Source organism: Rattus rattus, chromosome 2 (genome assembly GCF_011064425.1).
Source record: "Rattus rattus isolate New Zealand chromosome 2, Rrattus_CSIRO_v1, whole genome shotgun sequence".
Classification (NCBI taxonomy): domain Eukaryota; kingdom Metazoa; phylum Chordata; class Mammalia; order Rodentia; family Muridae; genus Rattus; species Rattus rattus.
This window is the reverse complement of record NC_046155.1, coordinates 191,117,653-191,137,396: the sequence shown is the minus strand read 5'-3', so window position 1 is coordinate 191,137,396 and position 19,744 is coordinate 191,117,653. Positions and strand designations below refer to the sequence as shown.

The window sequence follows — 19,744 nt, the reverse complement described above, 5'->3', positions numbered from 1 at the left end:
GGGCAGAGGGGGACCTGCCTCTAGGACACAAGAAAAGACCATTGATTCTCGAAGATGACCTCAGTGGGACACTAGCAGGTTGGGATGGTGAAATAGTCTTGTTAGTTGTGAATGGATCCTCTGGTGAAGACACTAATATGTATGGATGAAGGGAGGACTTCGGCAGAGGCAGGAACGTCTAAAACAAGAACAAAATAGAAACTCGGGGAGCAAAACACACAGCATCAGAGATGGAGAATTCCTGCAAGGGATTGATCAGCAGATGACACAGTGAAGTGAGCAGTCAGTGAGCTCCAAAGTACCTGGGTAAGGAAAAGCTGGACGGCGGCAATGACTGTGGACAGAACACTACTTAATGATGGACTTCAAGCCAACCACGCACAATTCTATTAATGCAAATATCTCAGTCAGAAAACTAATAAGATACATCACACGAGCATTAGTGTATGTAGGCAGAGCTGCAAAGTCTCTGTTCACATCAGTAAAGAGAAACCTCAGAGTTTCAGGGGCAGAAGGAGTGTTTTCAGAAACAGTGGCATAACCAGGAGACATCCCACCAAGAAGATAAGGATGTCTTCAATGCGTACACACCTACCAATAGAGCTTCACAATACAGAAGGCAAACAGAAGCAAAGGGAGCATAGACTAATCTGCAATTGAAGCTGGACACGTAAGCAACTACAGAGGAATACAGAACCCTAATAGAATTTGTTCCAGTTGACTTTTATAAGAAACTTTCTAAGTACAACAGAAGTCAAGACTCCAAGAGCTTGGGACTTGCTCACAGAGACTGTATCCTGAGGCACAGGGCAAACAACAGGCGAAAAATACTATAAAGGAAATCATACAAGCCTCACTCTGACCCACAGCCAGATTGGGCGAAGCAAAGGTGCCACACTCTGATACACTGTGAAGAAACTGCTAGAGAGCGAACTTGATTGGAGCCTCTGCTCAGTGAGCTCTCGAGACCGACCCTCACCTGAGGAATCTGACTGGTCTGGTGATACGGACCCGCAGGACGGAATCTCACAGTACTCCCACCTCAGCTGGCTGTCAGTGGTATAGCACCAGGGAGAGGTTTCTCCGTCTGGGTTCCGGCAGTAGTTCTCTTCCAGATTTCTAGAAAGGAAGTATGAGTTTTACTCTTCAAAGACTTTCAGTAAGCAAGGTGTGCACATGTTAGAGGGAGCACTGTTCATATCTAATATGCTAGAATCGTGCTTGCTGAATGATTGACAGGTACCAGGAGGAAGCTTAAATTGGGCTTAGATATCACATGGCATGGCAAGTAATCCAGCATAGAGGAAGCAATGGCTAAAATGTATTCCTTGAGCTGGAGAGATGGCTCAGCAGTTAAGAGCACTGGCTGCTCTTCCAAAGGTCCCGAGTTCAACTCCCAGCAACCATGGTGGCTCACAACCATCTGTAATGGGATCTGATGTCCTCTTTTGGCATGAGGGGTACATGAAGCACTTATATGCATAAATTAAATAAATAAATCATATACATACATATATATGTATATGTATATATACATATATATATATGCACACACACACACATACATACATACATATATTCCTTGACTCCCTGTGATGGAATAAAATAAGTCTTTAGTTCTGGGTCAGGCACTGTGTTGTATGCTGGAGCAAAGAGGATTTTTCCCCACTCTGTCCTCCAAGTCTCAAACTTACTAAGTCTAGAGTAGAGCCCTAGAGTTTCCGTCTCTAGTAAATCACTGATGGTATTGGTGGGGCACACTTTGAGAAAGATTGTAACAGGTAAAACACTGCTGAATGTCTCTTTCCTTGCATGTGATCTAACCAGTCTTCATTCTTGATTTTTTTTTTATATCACAACCAAGATGAAGTCAATGGGCCCCACAGCCCACGGCAACAGAGGTAAGGAAGGAGACGGGAAGGACATACTTGCAGGGGAAGTTTTCTGGCGTCCTGTTGTGCCTATGAGGTGTTTGCTCACTCCAGCGCTGACAGGTTTTCCCAGACACAGTGACAGACACGGTCCCTCGGTAATTTTCACCTCTCCCCTTCAGACATTGGTAGGTTGGGCCCGGTGGGGGTGGGGGTGTTGCTTGAATAGAGGAAAGAATTGATTGTGAATGGTTTTCCATTAAGAATGCATCGACAGATGTTTTGAAAGGGTGAAGGCAGGGTCTCTCTGTTATGCCCTCTCCTACTCCTCTTGGGATTTTATACCTGGGGACAACCTAGTACTTTCAGTTTGGTAGTCTATGTATCTACACAGCCATTTCAATCAGGAATGTTTCTAAAGATGGACCCTGGGGCCAGATGCTTCTGTCTCTAGTGTTTTGTGTTACTTCATCAAGCATGTCAAAAATCAGCCTAAGTCCTCCCCCACCTCAAATCTTTACATACACTTTTGACCCAGGCCCTTTTGAGAAAAATACGTAATTCACTAGGTAAACACAACTGACCACCACCCATCTCCCATAGAGGCACAAAGCTGAGAAAGAGACCATGGGAAAAGATGAATGTCTTGGATACATATGCACCTACCAACAGAGCTTCAAAATACAGAAGGCAAACAGTTAAACCCTAAGGGGAATAGATTAATCTACAGTTAACCAATAACTCAATAACCAATAAAATAAAAATACAGGAAAAAAAACCACTAAAACCAAATATCTTTAAGAAAAAGTATGCATCTAGAAATTCAGACTTTGTTGAGGGGTTGGGAACATGACCCATGAGGAGAAACTGGTGTTGTAATGAGGAAGACAGTCTGAGGAATCTCTGCTTTTCAATGATGGCAGAGCAAAGAAGGGAGGCTGTCCCTGTATGTCTTTTTCTAGCATTTACTTGCTCATGGCCTGTCTACCCTTTGAGACTTTTCCATTCCAATTGCCAAGAAGAAGCAGTGTGAAGTTTTTCCCATGTGTCACTTCTATGAGCTCTACTTCTCTTGAGCATCCCCAAGTCAAAGAGCTGAAACAGCTGGGTGCCTGCTGACATCTGTGTTAACAGCTCAGCAATTAGGGAAAAAACTCTATTAATGAAGTTCATGGGACAGCTATGCTGTCAGGCTCCTTCAGCTCAGCAAAGATTGAAATAGCAGAGTTACAGCCCAGAAATCTGCATTTGAGCAGGCTTATGAAGAAGGATCCAGCTAACTCTATGTGGTCCTTTTGTTTCTGTTTTTGTTTTTTGTTTTTTGGGGTTTTTTTTTTCTTTTCTTTTTTTAGGAGCTGGGGACAGAACCCAGGGCCTTGCGATTGCTAGGCAAGCGCTCTACCACTGAGCTAAATCCCCAACCCCAGTCCTTTTGTTTCTAGTTTGCCTCTGACTCTTCCTTCCTGGCTCAAGTGTTTCTGCAGTCACGTTGGATTTGAGAAATGACTGGAGGGATGGATAAACAGCTTTGTGTATGTGCATGTGTGCACATGTTCATGTGGTAGCCAGGGGACAACCCCAACTGTCACTACCTAGACATTTTTATTTTTTCTTTTTGAGACAGGGTCTTTTACTTGGAAGTGACCAAGTAGGCTAGCGGAGCAGCAAGACCTGGGTAGAGATCCACTTGCTTCCACCTGTCTTGGCCCGTTTCCACCTCCCCACTGACACCACCATGCTCAGTTGAGTTTTGTTTGTTTCTTTCTTTTTTGATGTTGGTTCTGAAGGTTGAACTCAGAGCATTAGGCTTGTGGGGCAAGCACTTAGCCTACTGAACCATCTCTTTGGCCTCTGGATTTTGACAAAAGGGTTCACTCAAACACTGGGCCTTCAAGACAGATCATCCCCAAGTTAAGGCAGTTACCCATGATGGAGAGGCTACATCACGGGTGAACAGTCAGCTCCTGGGAACCAGACTGCTCCCCTTAAGTAGTAGTGGCATGATGATGATGATGACGACGACGATGACAATAATGACAACCACAATAGCTTCCCCAGCAGAAGCAGAGCTGACATAATACAACAGCCTACTGATAACCAAGGCCTCCTACTCCATCAGCTATATGAATCCCAAGCCCTTCTTTTGTTTCCCCCTTTCTAGAAAGTCCAGAGCTCCTGTCCACCCCTGAAAGATGAACTTGGCATCACTGAGCCCCTTCGTGAGGCCACAGTGATTACATCATTCTCTGCTTGCCTGTCTATCTGCCAATTACACCGTCTCTCTGCCTTTCACCATTCCTGTGTCTTTAATGGACAGACAGGACATGGGTGCGGGGTCCAGTCTGTTAGGGCTCCTGGAGCTATGGCTTTCCTTTAAAGTGATAATATTCACAAAAGGTAGAAATCTCTGGGCAGGGAGCAATAAATAAATAGATAGCCTTACCAGTTACCTAAATAGCTAATAAGTTGGATGAAAGGGGTCAAGAACATCCTAAAGGCCTGTAGAATGACTCTTTAGGACCTCTACTCAGCTACCAACAACATTCCAAAGGAAGGCAGGTGGGGGTGGGGTAGCTCCCAGAGTATCGGGTATGAAGATAAACTTACTGCAGCGGGGGATGTCACAGTATTCCCAGCGTTTGTTGGGGTCTGTGGTGAAGCACCAGGGCCGCGGCTCCCCATCAGGGTTGCGACAGTAATTCATCTTCAAGTTCTTGCTTGGAAATCTGGGCGGACAAGAAGGATTTTTTTTACCCCTGTTTTCTTTCATTTTTTTTTCATTTGCTGTGATAACATACCAATAATTTAAGAATTAAAAGAAATCATATAATTCATCATGTACTTCTTTTTACTTTTCTAATTTTTTTATTGTTCTCTTGTATATTACATCTCGACTGGTTTCTCCTTCTTCCCCTCCTCCAGTCTTTCCCTCTCACCTCCCTTCTCCCCCAGATTTACTTCCCACCCTTTGCCTCCCCTCGGAAAAGAGTAGGCTTCCCAGGGACACTAAAAAGCTTCTGCAAAGCAAAAGACACTGTCAATAGGACAAAATGGCAGCCCAGTGGATGGGGAAAGATTTTCACCAACTCTACATCTGACAGAGATAGATCTACACTAACGAGCTTGAGAAACTAGACATCAACAAACTAAACAATCCAATTAGAAAAGTGAGGTGCAGATCTAAACAGAGTTCTCAACAGAGGACTCTTAAATGGTCAAGAAACATTTAAAGAAATGTTTGACATCCTTAGCTATCAGGGAAATGCAAATCAAAACGACTGAGATTCCATCTTATGGCTATCGGAATGGCTGAGATCAAAAACGCAAGTGACAGCTTATGCTGTTGAAGATGGATTTTTTTTTAATAGCAATAAACATTCATGCAGATTCATGAGAATCTTTGAGAATGAACAACCGCTTAGCACCTGCAATTAGAGTTAGTCTTCTGCTGGTAACGCAGGAAGAAAGATAGGCTTGGTCTTCCAAGGACTACATTTCTAGTGGTTTCCATGTGCAAGACTTAAAGAAGAAGATGAGAAACTAACCATCCAGAATATTGAAGCAAGCAAACTTCAGTTATCCAGCTGCAAATAATAGCAATCTTCAAAAACAAAGTGCTCACTGTCTTCAGACAGTCATGTGGTAGAGGCTGGAAATTGATGCCTGGTCCTACTGGTCTACCAGGCTCCCGGCCCATTACCAGGAAGCTTAGAGAATCCAAGATTGGGAACTATGTTCCTTCAAGGACCTGGCCAGGGAGTCCTACTTGGCAAGGACCCAGGGGTTTAACTGGGATATTGTCTCTGTGCCTGGTTCCTTTCTGAGACTGGGCGTTTAGAACAAAGAGAAAAGCTAGCAATGGTCTAATTGCCCCTCTTCTGGTTTCTACAGTTGGCTTGACCTAGTCATACTTTAAGGACACTATTGTGCTTGCCTTTGAAAGGCAATGGCAGGAGCCATGTTTTAAGTTCTTTGGAATGGAAAGATGCAAAACTCAGCGATGCCACCATCCACAGGGACAGCTGTGCCTTAGCCACACTACTGAGAGTCTTAGTAGCCTTGTTATGACACCAGGGTCATCACAGAAAGAGTAAGAGCATGACATCTGTGGGGAGATGTTTTCCTGTGAAAAAAATATGACCTTGAACCCTCACAAATGCTTGCTCTGAAAACCATCACTGCCTTCTGGAACAGGGAGCCCCTGGTCCTGTTCTTAAACTCACAGTCACCTTTGAGAACATGGTAGAAGCTGTGAATGGCACAGTATAAATATACATCAAATATCGGGGATCTGTAAGATGCTTGATGCCTATAGATTACAGTTAGAATGTCTAGACTATAACTGGTATAAAAAGAAAGGAAGGGGGTTGGGGATTTAGCTCAGTGGTAGAGCACTTGCCTAGCAAGCGCAAGGCCCTGGGTTCGGTCCCAGCTCCAAAAAAAAAAAAAAAAGAAAAAAAAAAAAGGAAGGAAGGAAGGAAGGGAATTAAGGGAGCATACACAAGCCAAGTGTGTTTCTCAGTTTTACCAGAAATACAAATTGGCTGTGAATTTGGTTATAACTCGAATTCTATTTGAGAAAGGCTTGGATGCTGCCTTTCTAGCAAGTACCCATGATACCTCTGGATCATGGGATAAGTAACAAGAATATATACTTTATAAGCAGCCTACTGGGAAAGATGCCCTCCTTGAAAATCAAAGCCACCCAGCCTTCAGTTCCTCAGATGTTTCCGTTTGCTTCAAGAGGCGTTCATATCTAAAAAGCCTCAGGCTTGGCTGCAGGACCTTACTTGGCAGGGATGTATCCGTGAGCATGTGGGCTCTGAGAATCCCAGGCCTGGCAGTCGAGTCCAGACATGGTCTTGGAGATTTTGCCCTCGTACTTTTCTCCACTGCAGTACATGCATTCCTCTGTGCAACGTGAGAAAAGAAGGGGGAGAGAGAGAGAAACTGACGTGAAGCGCAGTGAAACAGAGACTGGAGTCCCTCTAGAGAGGTCTCCAGTGCTTCCTGCCACCCATCAAACCTGACTCCCGGTAACCACTTGGCAGTAAAGACTTGAAATGTTCTGATGCAGTTAGGGTCCTTTTTCTAAGAAATTTATTTGAACTTTTTGAGTCTGTGCCACCTTAACTATCTATGGTGGTCAGAAACTCCGTAATACACAGCCTCGAGCTGGGAGGCACCCATGGGGAAGGCTCATGTTCTCAGAAGCCTGTATGTCCTCTATTTTAATTTTTGCATAGTGGACAGCATCATTTCTAGAATGATCTTTTAAAATTCGATGAACTTATTCCGATCACTTGATGACTGACAGATATATGAGAACCACCGGGATATCTTCCTGCTGGTTTTTTGGGGTTTTTTTTTGTTTGTTTGTTTGTTTTTTTGTTTTGTTTTTTTTTTTTGTCCCCGGTGGCATTGCAGTCATTGGAGGATCCCATTCAACCTCAAGCAGCCAAGCTTCTGTTTGCCTACTGTTGAGAAACATGACTGACTGGGGGCATGTATGGGGGCAGGGGTGTTATATTTTTTTCTTTTCTTTTTTTTTTTTTTTTTTTTTTTTTTGCTCTCTAATTTATTTAAAAACTAAGACTTTGATTTGGAATCACCGAAGTCCCATGCTGAAGAGAAATAACACACAACTGGAATTTTTATGATATCGTTTAAAAAGAAAAAAACAGCCGTGAGGTGGATATAAGTAGCATGTATTCATGAGACGTAAAAACCAAATAACCTGTGACCGTCCATATCCAAACAGGAGCTCCTCTGTCCACACAGGGAAAGTGAGGAGAAAAGGAGTCGACCCCTGAAACCTGCCCACGTTACCTCATAAACACCACTTGGCTCTTGCTCTAACCAACGTAACAAGAAATTGGAAATGGAGATGTTTTCCCAGGCTGATGCTTCAGTGCTGTTTTAGCACTGACCTTCAAGGTTCTTTGGGAAGCTGATGGGCCCATCAGAAGAAGGCTTGCCGACACACCAACTGGTGTGCTGCTTAACCTCACACTCAACGGAACCGCCCACGTGAAATCATTCCTCCTGTGTGCTTGAACTCCACTGGTTCCCTGGTTTTAATTTAGCTATTTAATGGCAACCATCTTTGGAGTTTTACACTGTGTGGGGTTTTAGCCAAAGAAATCTGCATCCAAGTCTTGGATCTGGATATACATGTGCTCGTGTTGAAATAACATTTTGCTAAAGATGGTTCACGTCAGAACTGGGACTCCTTCACAAGGGGCAAGCCCATTACACGGTGCTGGAGTGGACAACATGAATCGATGTCCCTGGGAAATGGCTGGAGAGCATATGCCAGGTGACAAGCAGACAGGAGGGGCTTTCTAGAGCCACCCCTACCTTCGCATTCGGGGATGTTGCAGTAGTCATATCTCTGGTCCGGGTCTGTCGTGTAGCACCAGGGCCCTTGTTCATCATTGTCTGGGTTCCTACAGTAGTTCTCCTCTAGCCCCTCGCTGGGATGTGTGCTGGGGGAGTATCTGCAAGACGGAAAAGAAATGTGGTGAGCACATCGTGAAGAACGGCGCACTAGCGAGGTAGGAGATGCTGTGCCTCATACTGAGGGTTCAGTTCTGACATCTGAACGTGTTTCAGCTGCTGGTTGTCACTCCTTTATCTATGGATGGGAAGGCTCGTGTCACACAGCTCACTCTGCCGTCATTACTCTTGGGGCGGCTAAGTCTTGGGTCTAACCAAAGCATGTATACTGAGCAGGCAGGAGGACGCCAGCACCGCAGAGGCCAGTGGTCCTCCCCACACATCCACAGCACCGATCGCTCTTCTGTCTGTGTGACCTCCGCCCCTGGCCTTCTGCTGAAACCTTCTACATTCTGTCACTTGCTCTTAATGAAAAGAAAACCTGTTACTGATGGGGGAGCCTCGTGTAGTGAAACAGGCGAAAAGCAGATGGAGGCTAACAGCCAGCGGCGGGTGAAGGCTCTGAAGTCTATTGTGTAATCGCAGAGACTGGCCGAGTTTTCTTTGAAACGCTGCCTACGTGATCAAGGTTGGGGAAAGCGGAGCTCATCTTCTGCTCTGGAAACGAGCTACTGCAAAGATAACTAGATAAAACATGCAAGAACTTGCAGTTTGAAAAGGCAAGCTTAATTTCTGGCTCCTCCATGGAGGACCGTCTACCAGATTAGAAGCTTAGCTAGTTCATGAAAGAGTGTGGCCCCTGGAGTCAACACAGAGAACCCAACTTAATGCTATGGTGGGGGACACAAACAGAATGACCCTACAATAACACACAAGCTGCAAAGTTTCTACTTGTTTTTCATGGTTTATATCCTCATCGGGTCACAGTGGTGAGGTGGGGGGCACGCTGTGCAGGCTCCGACCTGGCATTCAACCGAGACACACCCATCTCTAAACGAGCATCATTTTCTGATACTTAGTCTCTGTTACAGTTGTGTGACTGTCAACATGACATGAACTAGACTCACCTAAGAAAAGAATCTCAATGAGAAAATCTCTTGATGCCTGTGTGCAGGCCTGTGAGGGTATTATCTCATTACATTAATATATGTGGGAAGATCCGGCCCACAGTGGGCATCACCATTCCCTACGTAGGAGATCCTGGAGTGTGTAAGTACAGAGAAGGAGCTGAGCACCAGTAAGCATGCATGCATTTGTTCCTGTCACTCGCAGGGTCAAGCTATTGCTGCTGTAACTTTTCCATAATAATGGACTGTAATTTGTCATTAATTGTCATCTAAAGTAAATTCCCTTTCTCCCTGAGTTACTTTTTTGCCACAATATTTTTATCACAGGAAGAGAATGAAAACTAGGACAACCTAAAATTCAGTTGAATGGTTCTTTTGACATGCCTCCTACTATGTTTTAAGACTTCTTGAGGGGTTGGGGATTTAGCTCAGTGGTAGAGCGCTTGCCTAGGGCGCAAGGCTCTGGGTTGGGTCCCCAGCTCCAAAAAAAAAAAAAAAACCAAAAAAAAAAAAAAAAAAAGACTTCCCAGATATTATATAATGAGATTAATAGAAACCAACCATTTTTTCCCTTCTGCGTTGTGAATATTCAGCTGCCCAGAATCCACACCAAACGGGTCTCTGCTCACACTACCAGGCAGTGGAATTTGGAAACAGCGGAACTGTTCTGAATACACTCATGAACACCAACGTGAAATGGCAGAGCTTACTTGGGCACGTGGGGGGACGTGTCACTCCACTTTTGACAGGTAACACCAGTCTTTGTCTTGGACATGGTTCCTCTGTAGCCCTTGCCGATGCCAGTCTTACACTCTGACAGATACACTGAAAGAGATCCACACAGGGGTTCAAAGTCCAGCAAACATTTCAGAAGGTGTGTCCGGCACAGTTCCAACACAGGGAAGACATCTACCCAAGCCTGTCTTCTTGCTCTCTGAAAGGCAGTCCCTAGGAAGGACAGCTGCAAATGCTGTTTGACATTGACCCTGTGATAGTTTTGACTGTTGCCGAGACACACCTAGAATCTTCTGGGAAGGATGCTGATAAAGGAATTGTCTAGATCAGCTTGGCCTGTGGGAGGATTTCTTAATTGAGTTAAATGAAGTGGAAAGACAGCACCATTTCATGGGCTTGTCCCGAACTCTCTGAGGGTGAAGTGAGCTGGCTGAGCATAGGTAGCAGGCAAGTAAGGTTGTGCATGTTTTATCTCCGCTCTTGACTGAGGATGTGATTGGCTAGCTGCTCTAGTTCCTTCCTTGACCTCCTCTCAGAGATGGACTCTTGACCTAGAATTCAATGTGAGCCCACACAATCCTTTGGCTGCCCTAAGTCGACTCCAGTCCGAGCATTTCTAATACAGCACTGAATGAAACTAGAACAGATGTGTTTATTCAGAAGTTCTTTCCTCAGGTCCTCTGTGCCTAATCCATGCCACGGCTAGACCACAGGAGAGCACAAAATAGGCACAGGCCCACTTTCCCGGAGCATAAATCTTAATGGAGTCAGGATAGTGACAAAAGGAATTGAAAGAAACAGTTTGTAAGGGGATGACAGTACAGCATCACGTGTCAGAGGCATGTGGTGAGACAGAGACAGACAGAGAAGGGAGATGTCCAGACAGAGAGGAGAGAAGTCTATGCAGAGGCCCACAAGAGTCCATCCAGTCCAGGTGTTTCATTTCTTATACAGCTCTCAATATACAAGGTATATTGAAATGAGGGTGACCACAGTGTCTACAATAAACGTTCCCTCTACTTACCAAATCTCTAGCTGTCCAAGGCACTCCATTCTGTCTTAGAAACACACTCGGATGCCCACTGTGGTTTACAAGCGACAGGTCACCCCTGAGTGGGAGGCCCCCCAGTGTACACTCGCTTCTGTCCCCACCGAGTAATAGAAAAAGATCCCAGGCATCATCTATCTGTATTATCTAATTATTAAGTTAGACATGAATGTGGAACCAGCGGTGCTCATCGTTCTTAGTTCTTAGATTGAGTTGAGTATCTTTTGGTTCATTGGTCCATGACAGGGTTTCACTGTGCAGCATTGGGTAGCTTAGGACTTTCTATATAGACCAAACAGACCCTGAACTCATAGAAATCCACCTGCTTTAGCCTCCTGAGTGCTGAGATTAAATGTGTGTGCTACCATGATCAGCCAGTTGAAGATGTTTTTATGTGTATTTGTGTTTTTATGTGTATTTGTATATAGTGTGTTGTGTATATATATTGTATGTTACTTGTTGTTACGGGGGATGTGTATCTGTGAGTGCACCTGGAAGCCAGAGGTTAACAACAGGTGTCTTGATCACTCTCTCCCAGGGTCTCTGAGTGAGCCTGAAGCTGATTGATTTGGCTAGACTGGTTGGCCAATGAGCTTTGGGGATTTACCAGTCTTTGCTCCCGGCTGGCACCAGGGTCACAGACACACAGCACTGTCAACATTTTATGCAGGTTCCGGAGATCTGAACTCAGATCCCTAGGCTTCAGCTTCAGGCACTTTATAGACTGAGCCATCCCCTAATCCCCAAGCTGAATACCTTTAAGAGATGAATTATTTTTAAATTGCTTTCAGATCCAATGCAGACAACACACTCATATAGCCGACTACATGAGCTTGGGGGCTGGGGGAAGATGAGTCATAAAGATCGAAAGGCATTGCAGAATCACTGGGCTACCAAGACTGTCAAGATGAAGAGACTGATGTTGGAAATGACACACTGGAGCCCAGTGCAGAGAGGCCCCAGTGTGGTCCCAAATCCCAAGCAAAAGGTCTCTGCTCTACATCACCAGCCAGCTTGGGTTTTCAATAAAAGCACACGATAGTGTTTCCCATGTATTTGTGCTGTCAAGATTCCCCACTAAGGCCTAGTTTTTAGTTCTTCAACCCCTAGGAAGTACTCCTAACAAGCACCAGCAAACCAACAGCTTCACAACACCATAAACAAAAGGCCCACTACAGCTTCCTTGGGACACATTATGCCAGGAGTGGTATCCATAACACACAGCAAAGGTAGAAACTTGTAGCACACTGAGAAAGGGGGAGCCAAGGTCAAGGAAAACTTCTAAAAAAACAGTGCTCTGTCACAGCAGGGTGGCTATACCTTACAACTGTGTACTGTGTTTTTTTAAAGAGCTAGAAGAGTACATTTTAAGTTTCCCAGCACACAGAAATTATGTATGTTTGAGGAGATGTGCTTATAACCACTCTGACTAGAACACATACACATACATGCACACACATGGCTTGAATTATTACACTGTACCCTATAAATATACAAAACTATGTAATGAAAAAAAAAGAAAAAAACTATGTAATGGATTTTTTTTTCTAGACAAGTTATTGCCTTATATCTCAGGCTGGCCTCAAATATTCCATTCTTCTGCCTCAGCTTCCGAAGTATTAAGATTACTGGCCAGATTTTATCTAATTATACCAGAATGGTTTTAAGCTAGGAAGGTCCATTTCTTAGCAGCCACATGTACAGCTACACCCAGGGTTCCAGTAACTGCAGAGGCCAGCCAAGATGGCGGCTAGGTTCTAAGAGTGGCAGTGGAGATAGTGCCACACAGGGAGCATAATGTCACCTGATGGCAGGTCCTAGCAAAATCCCTGGCTGATAAATTAGCAGCCAGTTCAGAGTCACAGTAGATAAATTGGGACCAAACACTGACCGACTTTTGACTTTTCTCCTCTCTTGTTTGTTTGTACCCAACATGGTGTATATAACCTTTTGATCCACTGAAAACAAGCAAAACCAGCCTTCAAACTTCAGACTTCAGCCTTGCAACTCAGCTCTCATGTTGCTCCTGGTTAACGATTTACAGGTGTCATATTTAAATGTTAGCAATTCGTCAAAGGAATCCCACCCCATTCCCTTTTCTATAAAAACCTGGGAAATGGTAGGCTGGCCTGGTTATCCTGCCCTTCCTGCTGTGTAAGAGCTAAAGGCTTCACTTGAAAGTTAGATTTACTTTACATGTGAATCTCAAGTCTGGAAGACACAGGGAGGCAAGGGAGGAGACAGCAGGGACACCTCTCATTTGAGTCTAAGAAGGGGGATGTATTGGGGGGATAATCCCAACCTAAAGGAAGAGGTTAACCATCATGGTTTTATGTGAGCCATTATCAAGAGTACAAGGAGTCAGATATTTCTCATACTAGTACTTCAGCACTCTGATACAAAACGTTTAGAGAGCTAAATTGCAGCTATCAATGGTCTTATTGCACTGCCCAACCAGTCACAAAGTATAAAAGAGGCTTTTAGGTTTCCATAAACAGTCATACACACTTAATAATACTTGGGGCCTTCTAAAAGACACTCCTTTGACATCCAGGCCACCTCAGGCCTTAAATGATGGGTTTTCTGGCCTGTTATGAAGGAAGCTGGAAAAGGAATCACAACGTTTATTTATGCAGCTTCAAAATTTAAAGTGAGGAAAATATAGCCCTTAAACAAGAAAGAAGTGGGAAATTAACCAGAGGTAAGATGTTTTGTCCTTATCCAAAGGTTACTGAGGATTGAAAATATCATTGACTATTGTGCCTGGGGTTAGTGGGAGCCCAGGGGCATGGTCACCCTATAAAGTAGATGCCAGCATCGTAGGGAGCATTTAGACTCCTTTTCTCCCCTTCCAAGCAAGACCAAGCCCTCCTCTTTCTCAGGCCACAGATAGAAATAATTGTGTAAATCTCAGTACCGTGAGGAAACAGTCTCATGCTGACTCTGGCCAAATAGCCAATCCCGACTTAATCAGAACTCAGTGTCTCTGTGGTAATCTCTGATCTCATGAATCGAGGATATAAAAGAGGAAAGGGGGAGGGGACGGGGGGCACGGACCTCTCTTTTCGAATAAGATGACATCTCTCATCCGGATGATGGAGGAAGTCTTGCTATTCTCGGCCATGATCACGCACTGCTGCTCTTTGCTGTGGTACTGGAATGACCTGCAGGAGAGAGGGAAGACGCTAATGAGTGTGCCTCTTGCTGGATCCTGGAGCTCAGAATGGCTGCCTCTGGTCAATTCTGTCACAGCGTGTGTGTGATACAGTCCTAAAGATAAGCAAGCGTATCAGCAAGGCAGTCACACTCATGTCCTAAACTTCCACACTCTCCCTTTCAGCCATTGTGATGTTTCTGTGCCCCTTCTTCCTTATCTCTCCTCTGTGTGTCCTCCCTTCTTTTCTTCTTCTCTCCCTCCTTCCCTCCCTCCCTCTTTCATTTAGAGACAGAGTACCTAGTGGGCCTGATACTCCCTTATAGCCCAGGACGGCCTCAAATTCTCAATCCTCCTGCCTCAGCCTCCAAAATACTGGAGTTACAGGAGGTGCCACCGTGTCTGACTGCTTCTTTTCCAAGTGACAGGCATTCGTTTTATGCCTGGGAGAAGTGACTCTGTGTTGAGCTCTCTCTGAGATGCTCTGTGTACGGGACTTCCAGACGTCTGTCATTTCCCAGGCTGGTCCTTGCCTCCGTGTTCCTCCCTGCCCCTCTCGCCTCTCCCTTGGTGTGCTTACAGCCAAGTTCAGAGTTCTTACTGCCTGCTCTCCACGGTAACTGTGCTGAGAGGTGCTGTGGTGGCCTTCGGGAGCTGATGGAGCTTAGGACTAAGTTCCTGAAAGGGTGGCTCAGGTCCGGGCAGTGAGAACTCATTCCTGCCCTGCTGGGCTGTTTACTGCCTGCTTTATAAACAGAACATGGCCATTCCTGCCCTCTGTGTGGCACCTGTCTGTTCTTCCTTCTATTTTCCTGCTTTGTTCCAGCTCGCTAAAGCCAGAGCTGCCTGGCCTTAAACTTTGGCTTCCAGAACCACCTCTATGACAAACTTCTTTCTTTTATAAATTGCCAAGTCTTGGGAATTCTGGTATAGCCACAGAAGACAGCCTAAACTTCCAACCTCTCTTCCCCTCCATGACCCTACATTGGAGGCTTGGCTTCGCATTCTGTGCCAATGGCAGCCATCTTTCAGGCCAGATCTCCTGCCTGAAGTCCTGTGATCCTACCACAACTCTGGCCCTCTCTCCCTTCCTGGAGCGCCTCTCCATGTTCCCGAAGCTGTAAAACTCCCTCTCCCTAGCTCACGGGGATCGCCTGCCTCCACTCCCTGGTGACACTTTCTCAACTCCTCCCAGTGCGTGCGTGCGCTGGGCAGTGCCTCGCAGTAGCCGTCTTATTCTTTTACGTGATTATTGCTTCCTTTGACTATTGGCGTAAATACAGAAGGACAGACGCCAGACTGTGTAGGTGTGAGTCTCTGCTCCTCATGTCTGTTTTCTTCATGTGGTCTGTAGTAAATTGTTACTGCTGGTGCCTGCAACTGTAGCTCACAATAGGAACTGCTAATGCTCCTGTGTCACCCTGGGCTGTGTGTGTGTGTGTGTGTGTGTGTGTGTGTGTGTGTGTGTGTGTGTGTGTGTAGGCCAGATGTAAGCCTTAGGTGTCCTCCTCAGTCTCTCTCCATTGTGTTTTTTAGTGCAGGGTCTCTCACCGGACCCTGAGCTCTCCCATTGGCTAGATTGGTAGCCAATGAGCTGCAGGGATCTGCTTGTTTCTGCCTCCACCGTGCTAAGACAACAGTCACTTCATGTTGCTTCCACAGCTGCGCTGAGAATCAAACCCAGGTCCTTGTGTTTGCAATGTAAGCATTTTACAAACTGGGCCATCTTTCTGGCCCCTTCTCAGAGATTTTATTTTAAGGGAACACTAATAAACCTTAATAAGGCCTTGTTATATGGTCCTCAGATAGCATAAGCAAACTCCAGCCCTATAAACTACCTTTACCTCAAATTTTTTTAATTTCCATTTTTTAACTGATTTTTAAAGTTAGTATTGCTGTGTGTGTGAAAGTACAGGCACATATGTACCACCGCAGGTATGTGGAAGCCAGAAGACAAGTTTGTGGTTCTCTTTCCACTTTATGTGGACTCTAAAGATAGAACCTCTTAGGGTTATAGAGACAAAGACTTTTCATCACAGCTCCACCTCTCCAGCCCTCCCTTTCCTTGTTAATAAACTGAAGGATAAAGAATCTATTCTTTAGAGCCTCAGGCGACCAGAGTTCTGCTTGAGACCGTGATGCCAATGATACCTGCAGATGAAGTCTGTTTCCCCTTCACATTTGGCCAAACAGTCTGCTATGCTTCCTGCCGCTAGCTGCTTCTTGGTGAGGCTATGCAGTGAAGCCCCCTGTGTGCTTACATAGCCATCCAGCGAGTCCCCTTGTCCTGAAAGAAAAGTAAAAACTGAGTCAATCGGATGACAACATTGTTCATTATCATGGCTGTGGTGTGCATGCATGTGTGTGCATGTGTGTGTGTATGTATATGTGTATGTCTGTATGTGTGTGTGTATATGTGTGTATGTGTATCTGTGTGTATGTGTATGATGTGTGTATGTATGATGTGTGTATGTGTATTTATACATGTGTGTGTATGTGTGATGTGTGTGTGTGTATTTATACACATGTGTGTGTGTGTGCGTGTGTGTGTATGTATATGTATGTGTGCATGTGTGTGTATGTCTATATGTGTGTATATCTGTGTGTGTATGTGTGTATGTGTATCTGTGTGCATGTGTGTATGAATGAGTATATGTGTGTGTATGTATATGTGTATGTGTGTGTATGTGTGTGTGCATGTGTGTGTGTATGTGTGTACATGTACAAGCACATGCATACATATATCTCATGGCTTTTTAATTTATTTGGTTTTTTTATCAACCAAATAACACTAGCTGTTATTTTTGTGGCTGAATGCATTGTGGTAGAAGAAGAAGGAGAAGGAGAAGGGGGGAGGGAAGGGAAGGGGGATCTAGAGGTCCTGAGTTCAAATCCCAGCAATCACATGGTGGCTCACAACCATCTGTAATGAAATCCGATGCCTTCCTCTGGTGTGTCTAAAGACAACAGTGTACTCATATATAATAAATAAAATAAATCTTTTAAGGAGGAAGAAGAGGAGGAGGCAGAGAAGGAGGAGGAGGAGGAGGAGGAGGAGGAGGAGGAGAAGAAGAAGAAGAAGAAGAAGAAGAAGAAGAAGAAGAAGAAGAAGAAGAAGAAGAAGAAGAAGAAGAAGAAGAAGAAGAAGAAGAAATCCTTATTCAGATCATCAGTTCCAGTAGGTTATAATAGATTGAAAGCACAGTTAGACTGGAAGATTGGTAACTGAGGCCCATGCAACCACCTCTCAGAACTCTACCAAACTTTAAAGAGTAAACTATACCGCTAACTGCTGTTTGCCCCGTGATAAGCCAGTGAGGCCCCAGCAATGCAATTTGATTTTCATTTGATCTTCAGGAGAGAGAGTGGCATGAGGAGGCTGTTGATCAATTGCCGGTGATGTGTGCTTTTCAATGACATATGACTTTTATTCTTGATGATGAAAGTATCTGGCATTTCAGGGGAAGTCATTAAAAAGTAGAGCCTGATACAGATACTGGCTTCACTGTTGTTGTTATTGTCGTTGTTGCTGTTGTTGTTGTTGTTGTCATTGTTGTTGAGGCAAAGTCTTTCTATGGAGCCCTACTTGGCCTAGCACTCAAGCCATCCTCCTGCTTCAGCCTCCCAAGTACAGAATTACACAGGTGTGCTACCATGCGTGGCCTGCCTCTGATTTTTGTGTGAGATGCATTCTGAGACAAAGTCCCTTGCTTTCTCCCTTGTCCCCATAGAAGTGGTCACAGCTGCCAGGTGTCCCCTGGGCTAAGGAGCTACAATGCTGGCTTAAGCTCAGATGACTCTGTTCTGAGCCTGAGTCCCCACTACTACATTTTTTTTGTGTGTGTAAATGCTCATGATTTCCATAGAGGTGAGGGGACAAAGAGGTTAACGAACACAGCAAAGTCTTCATGGAATTAGGCAACATAGCAACCTTGACCTCTGGAGGGAAAGCGAAGCCAGATCCAGCAAGTTAACAAATGACCAGGATCGGAAGCAGGGAAACTTGAGAAGACAATTGGTAAATACAGACTCCTCTTTGAAAGTCTACCCTCTCTGGTGACTTCAGCCTTCCTCAGTGCTCCAAACTGGAAGGCTGGGTAGGAAGTGGAAAGTCGGCCAATGCCTTTTATGTCATCAGAGTCGATATGGGTGTAAGAGATTATGGAGAAATGGAACATTTTAGGCTTGTGTTCTATTCAATTCAAACTCTCACTTTGAGAAGACCCAAGCTTTGGGAATCTGTAGAACTGTATGTGATTTGGAAGACACACAGTCACTCTGCACAGTGTGTCTACACAGAGTTGGGTTAGCACTGCAAAGAGCTCTTGGGAGTGGCCAAGGAAGGTTTCAGATGACGATGGAGAGGAGAGCCCTCTGTCTGGATCTCCAGCTTTCGTCATGTTTAATGGTACACAGCCACCCAAGGAGGGGCTGCCATTCCCAATAAAATTTCCCCAAGGATGATTGACTCTTTTCTTTTGTATTTGAAAATTTTCTCCAAGTCTTTATCTCTTCTATTTACCTCCAGGGCTCTTGTAGAAATAAGGTTTACTATAGTATATTGATAAGGAGACTTGAAACAAATCCTTTAGTAGAAAAATTATTTCTATTTCTCTGTTAGAGATGAAATATAGATGTGTATAATCATCAAAGCAAAGACACTTTTTCCATCACTGTGGTGTGTGTGTGTGTGTGTGGTGTGTATTTATGTGGGTGTGTGCACTTGAGTGTGTAAAATTAAATCTCTGCTGAGCTTGAGGGATGATACTTTTTGTCCTAACACTTGGGAAGCAGACGTAGTCCTCTGAGAATTAAAGGCTAGCCTGGTCTACATAGCAAGTTTTAGACTAGCCAGGACTACATAATATGACTTTGTCTTTAAAAAAAAATTAGTAGTTTGTACACAGCTGTGGAAGAAGCTTTTTTATCCTCTCGCTGGCTATCTCTATGCAATAGGAAAATGAAAGTCAAGCCATTTCTGCAGTTAATGACAGTAAGTGCTTTGACAAAGACCTTATGACCCCTCCATTGGCAGAGACACACGTTAGTCCTGCTGCAGGGGAGTTGCTTCTAACATTTTGGTGTGACCCCTAAGCTTGTAGTGTCCCAGTGCTGAAGTAGTACACACACACACACACACACACACACACACACACACACACACACACACACACGCAATGTGTCTAGCACCCTTGACCTCTGAATAGGTATTTGTTTAATTACTGCATACATATGTCACTTTGAAATTGACCCGTGAGACTCATGGAAGCCTCAGACCCATGCAAACCCTTCCTTCAACCAAGCAGAAAATCCCAATGGGAACAAGATGGATCAACAAAAGCTTCTAGTAAGTCACACTGAAAATGAGGCAAAGAGGTAGGCCATCTAACCCCAGTAACTACCACCACCAGGAACTGAACCCAGGGTTTCAATTATGCTGGCCAACTGCTCTACCATTGTGCCACATCCC

General features: G+C 44.7%; 1 protein-coding gene across 1 annotated transcript in view; it reads right to left on the bottom strand.

The window, feature by feature from the left end:
• Nucleotides 1-18,452, bottom strand: part of Plg (plasminogen) — a 41,068-nt gene extending 22,616 nt beyond the window's left edge. The window contains exons 1-9 of the mRNA XM_032895247.1: nt 18,323-18,452; nt 16,426-16,561; nt 14,178-14,284; nt 10,048-10,162; nt 8,232-8,371; nt 6,662-6,782; nt 4,479-4,597; nt 1,929-2,091; nt 980-1,119 (exon numbers count right to left, since the gene is read on the bottom strand). Of these exons, the coding sequence (XP_032751138.1) occupies nt 980-1,119; nt 1,929-2,091; nt 4,479-4,597; nt 6,662-6,782; nt 8,232-8,371; nt 10,048-10,162; nt 14,178-14,284; nt 16,426-16,561; nt 18,323-18,452 (1,171 nt within the window). The remainder of the gene's footprint in view (nt 1-979; nt 1,120-1,928; nt 2,092-4,478; nt 4,598-6,661; nt 6,783-8,231; nt 8,372-10,047; nt 10,163-14,177; nt 14,285-16,425; nt 16,562-18,322) is intronic.
• Nucleotides 18,453-19,744: the final 1,292 nt, after the last annotated feature.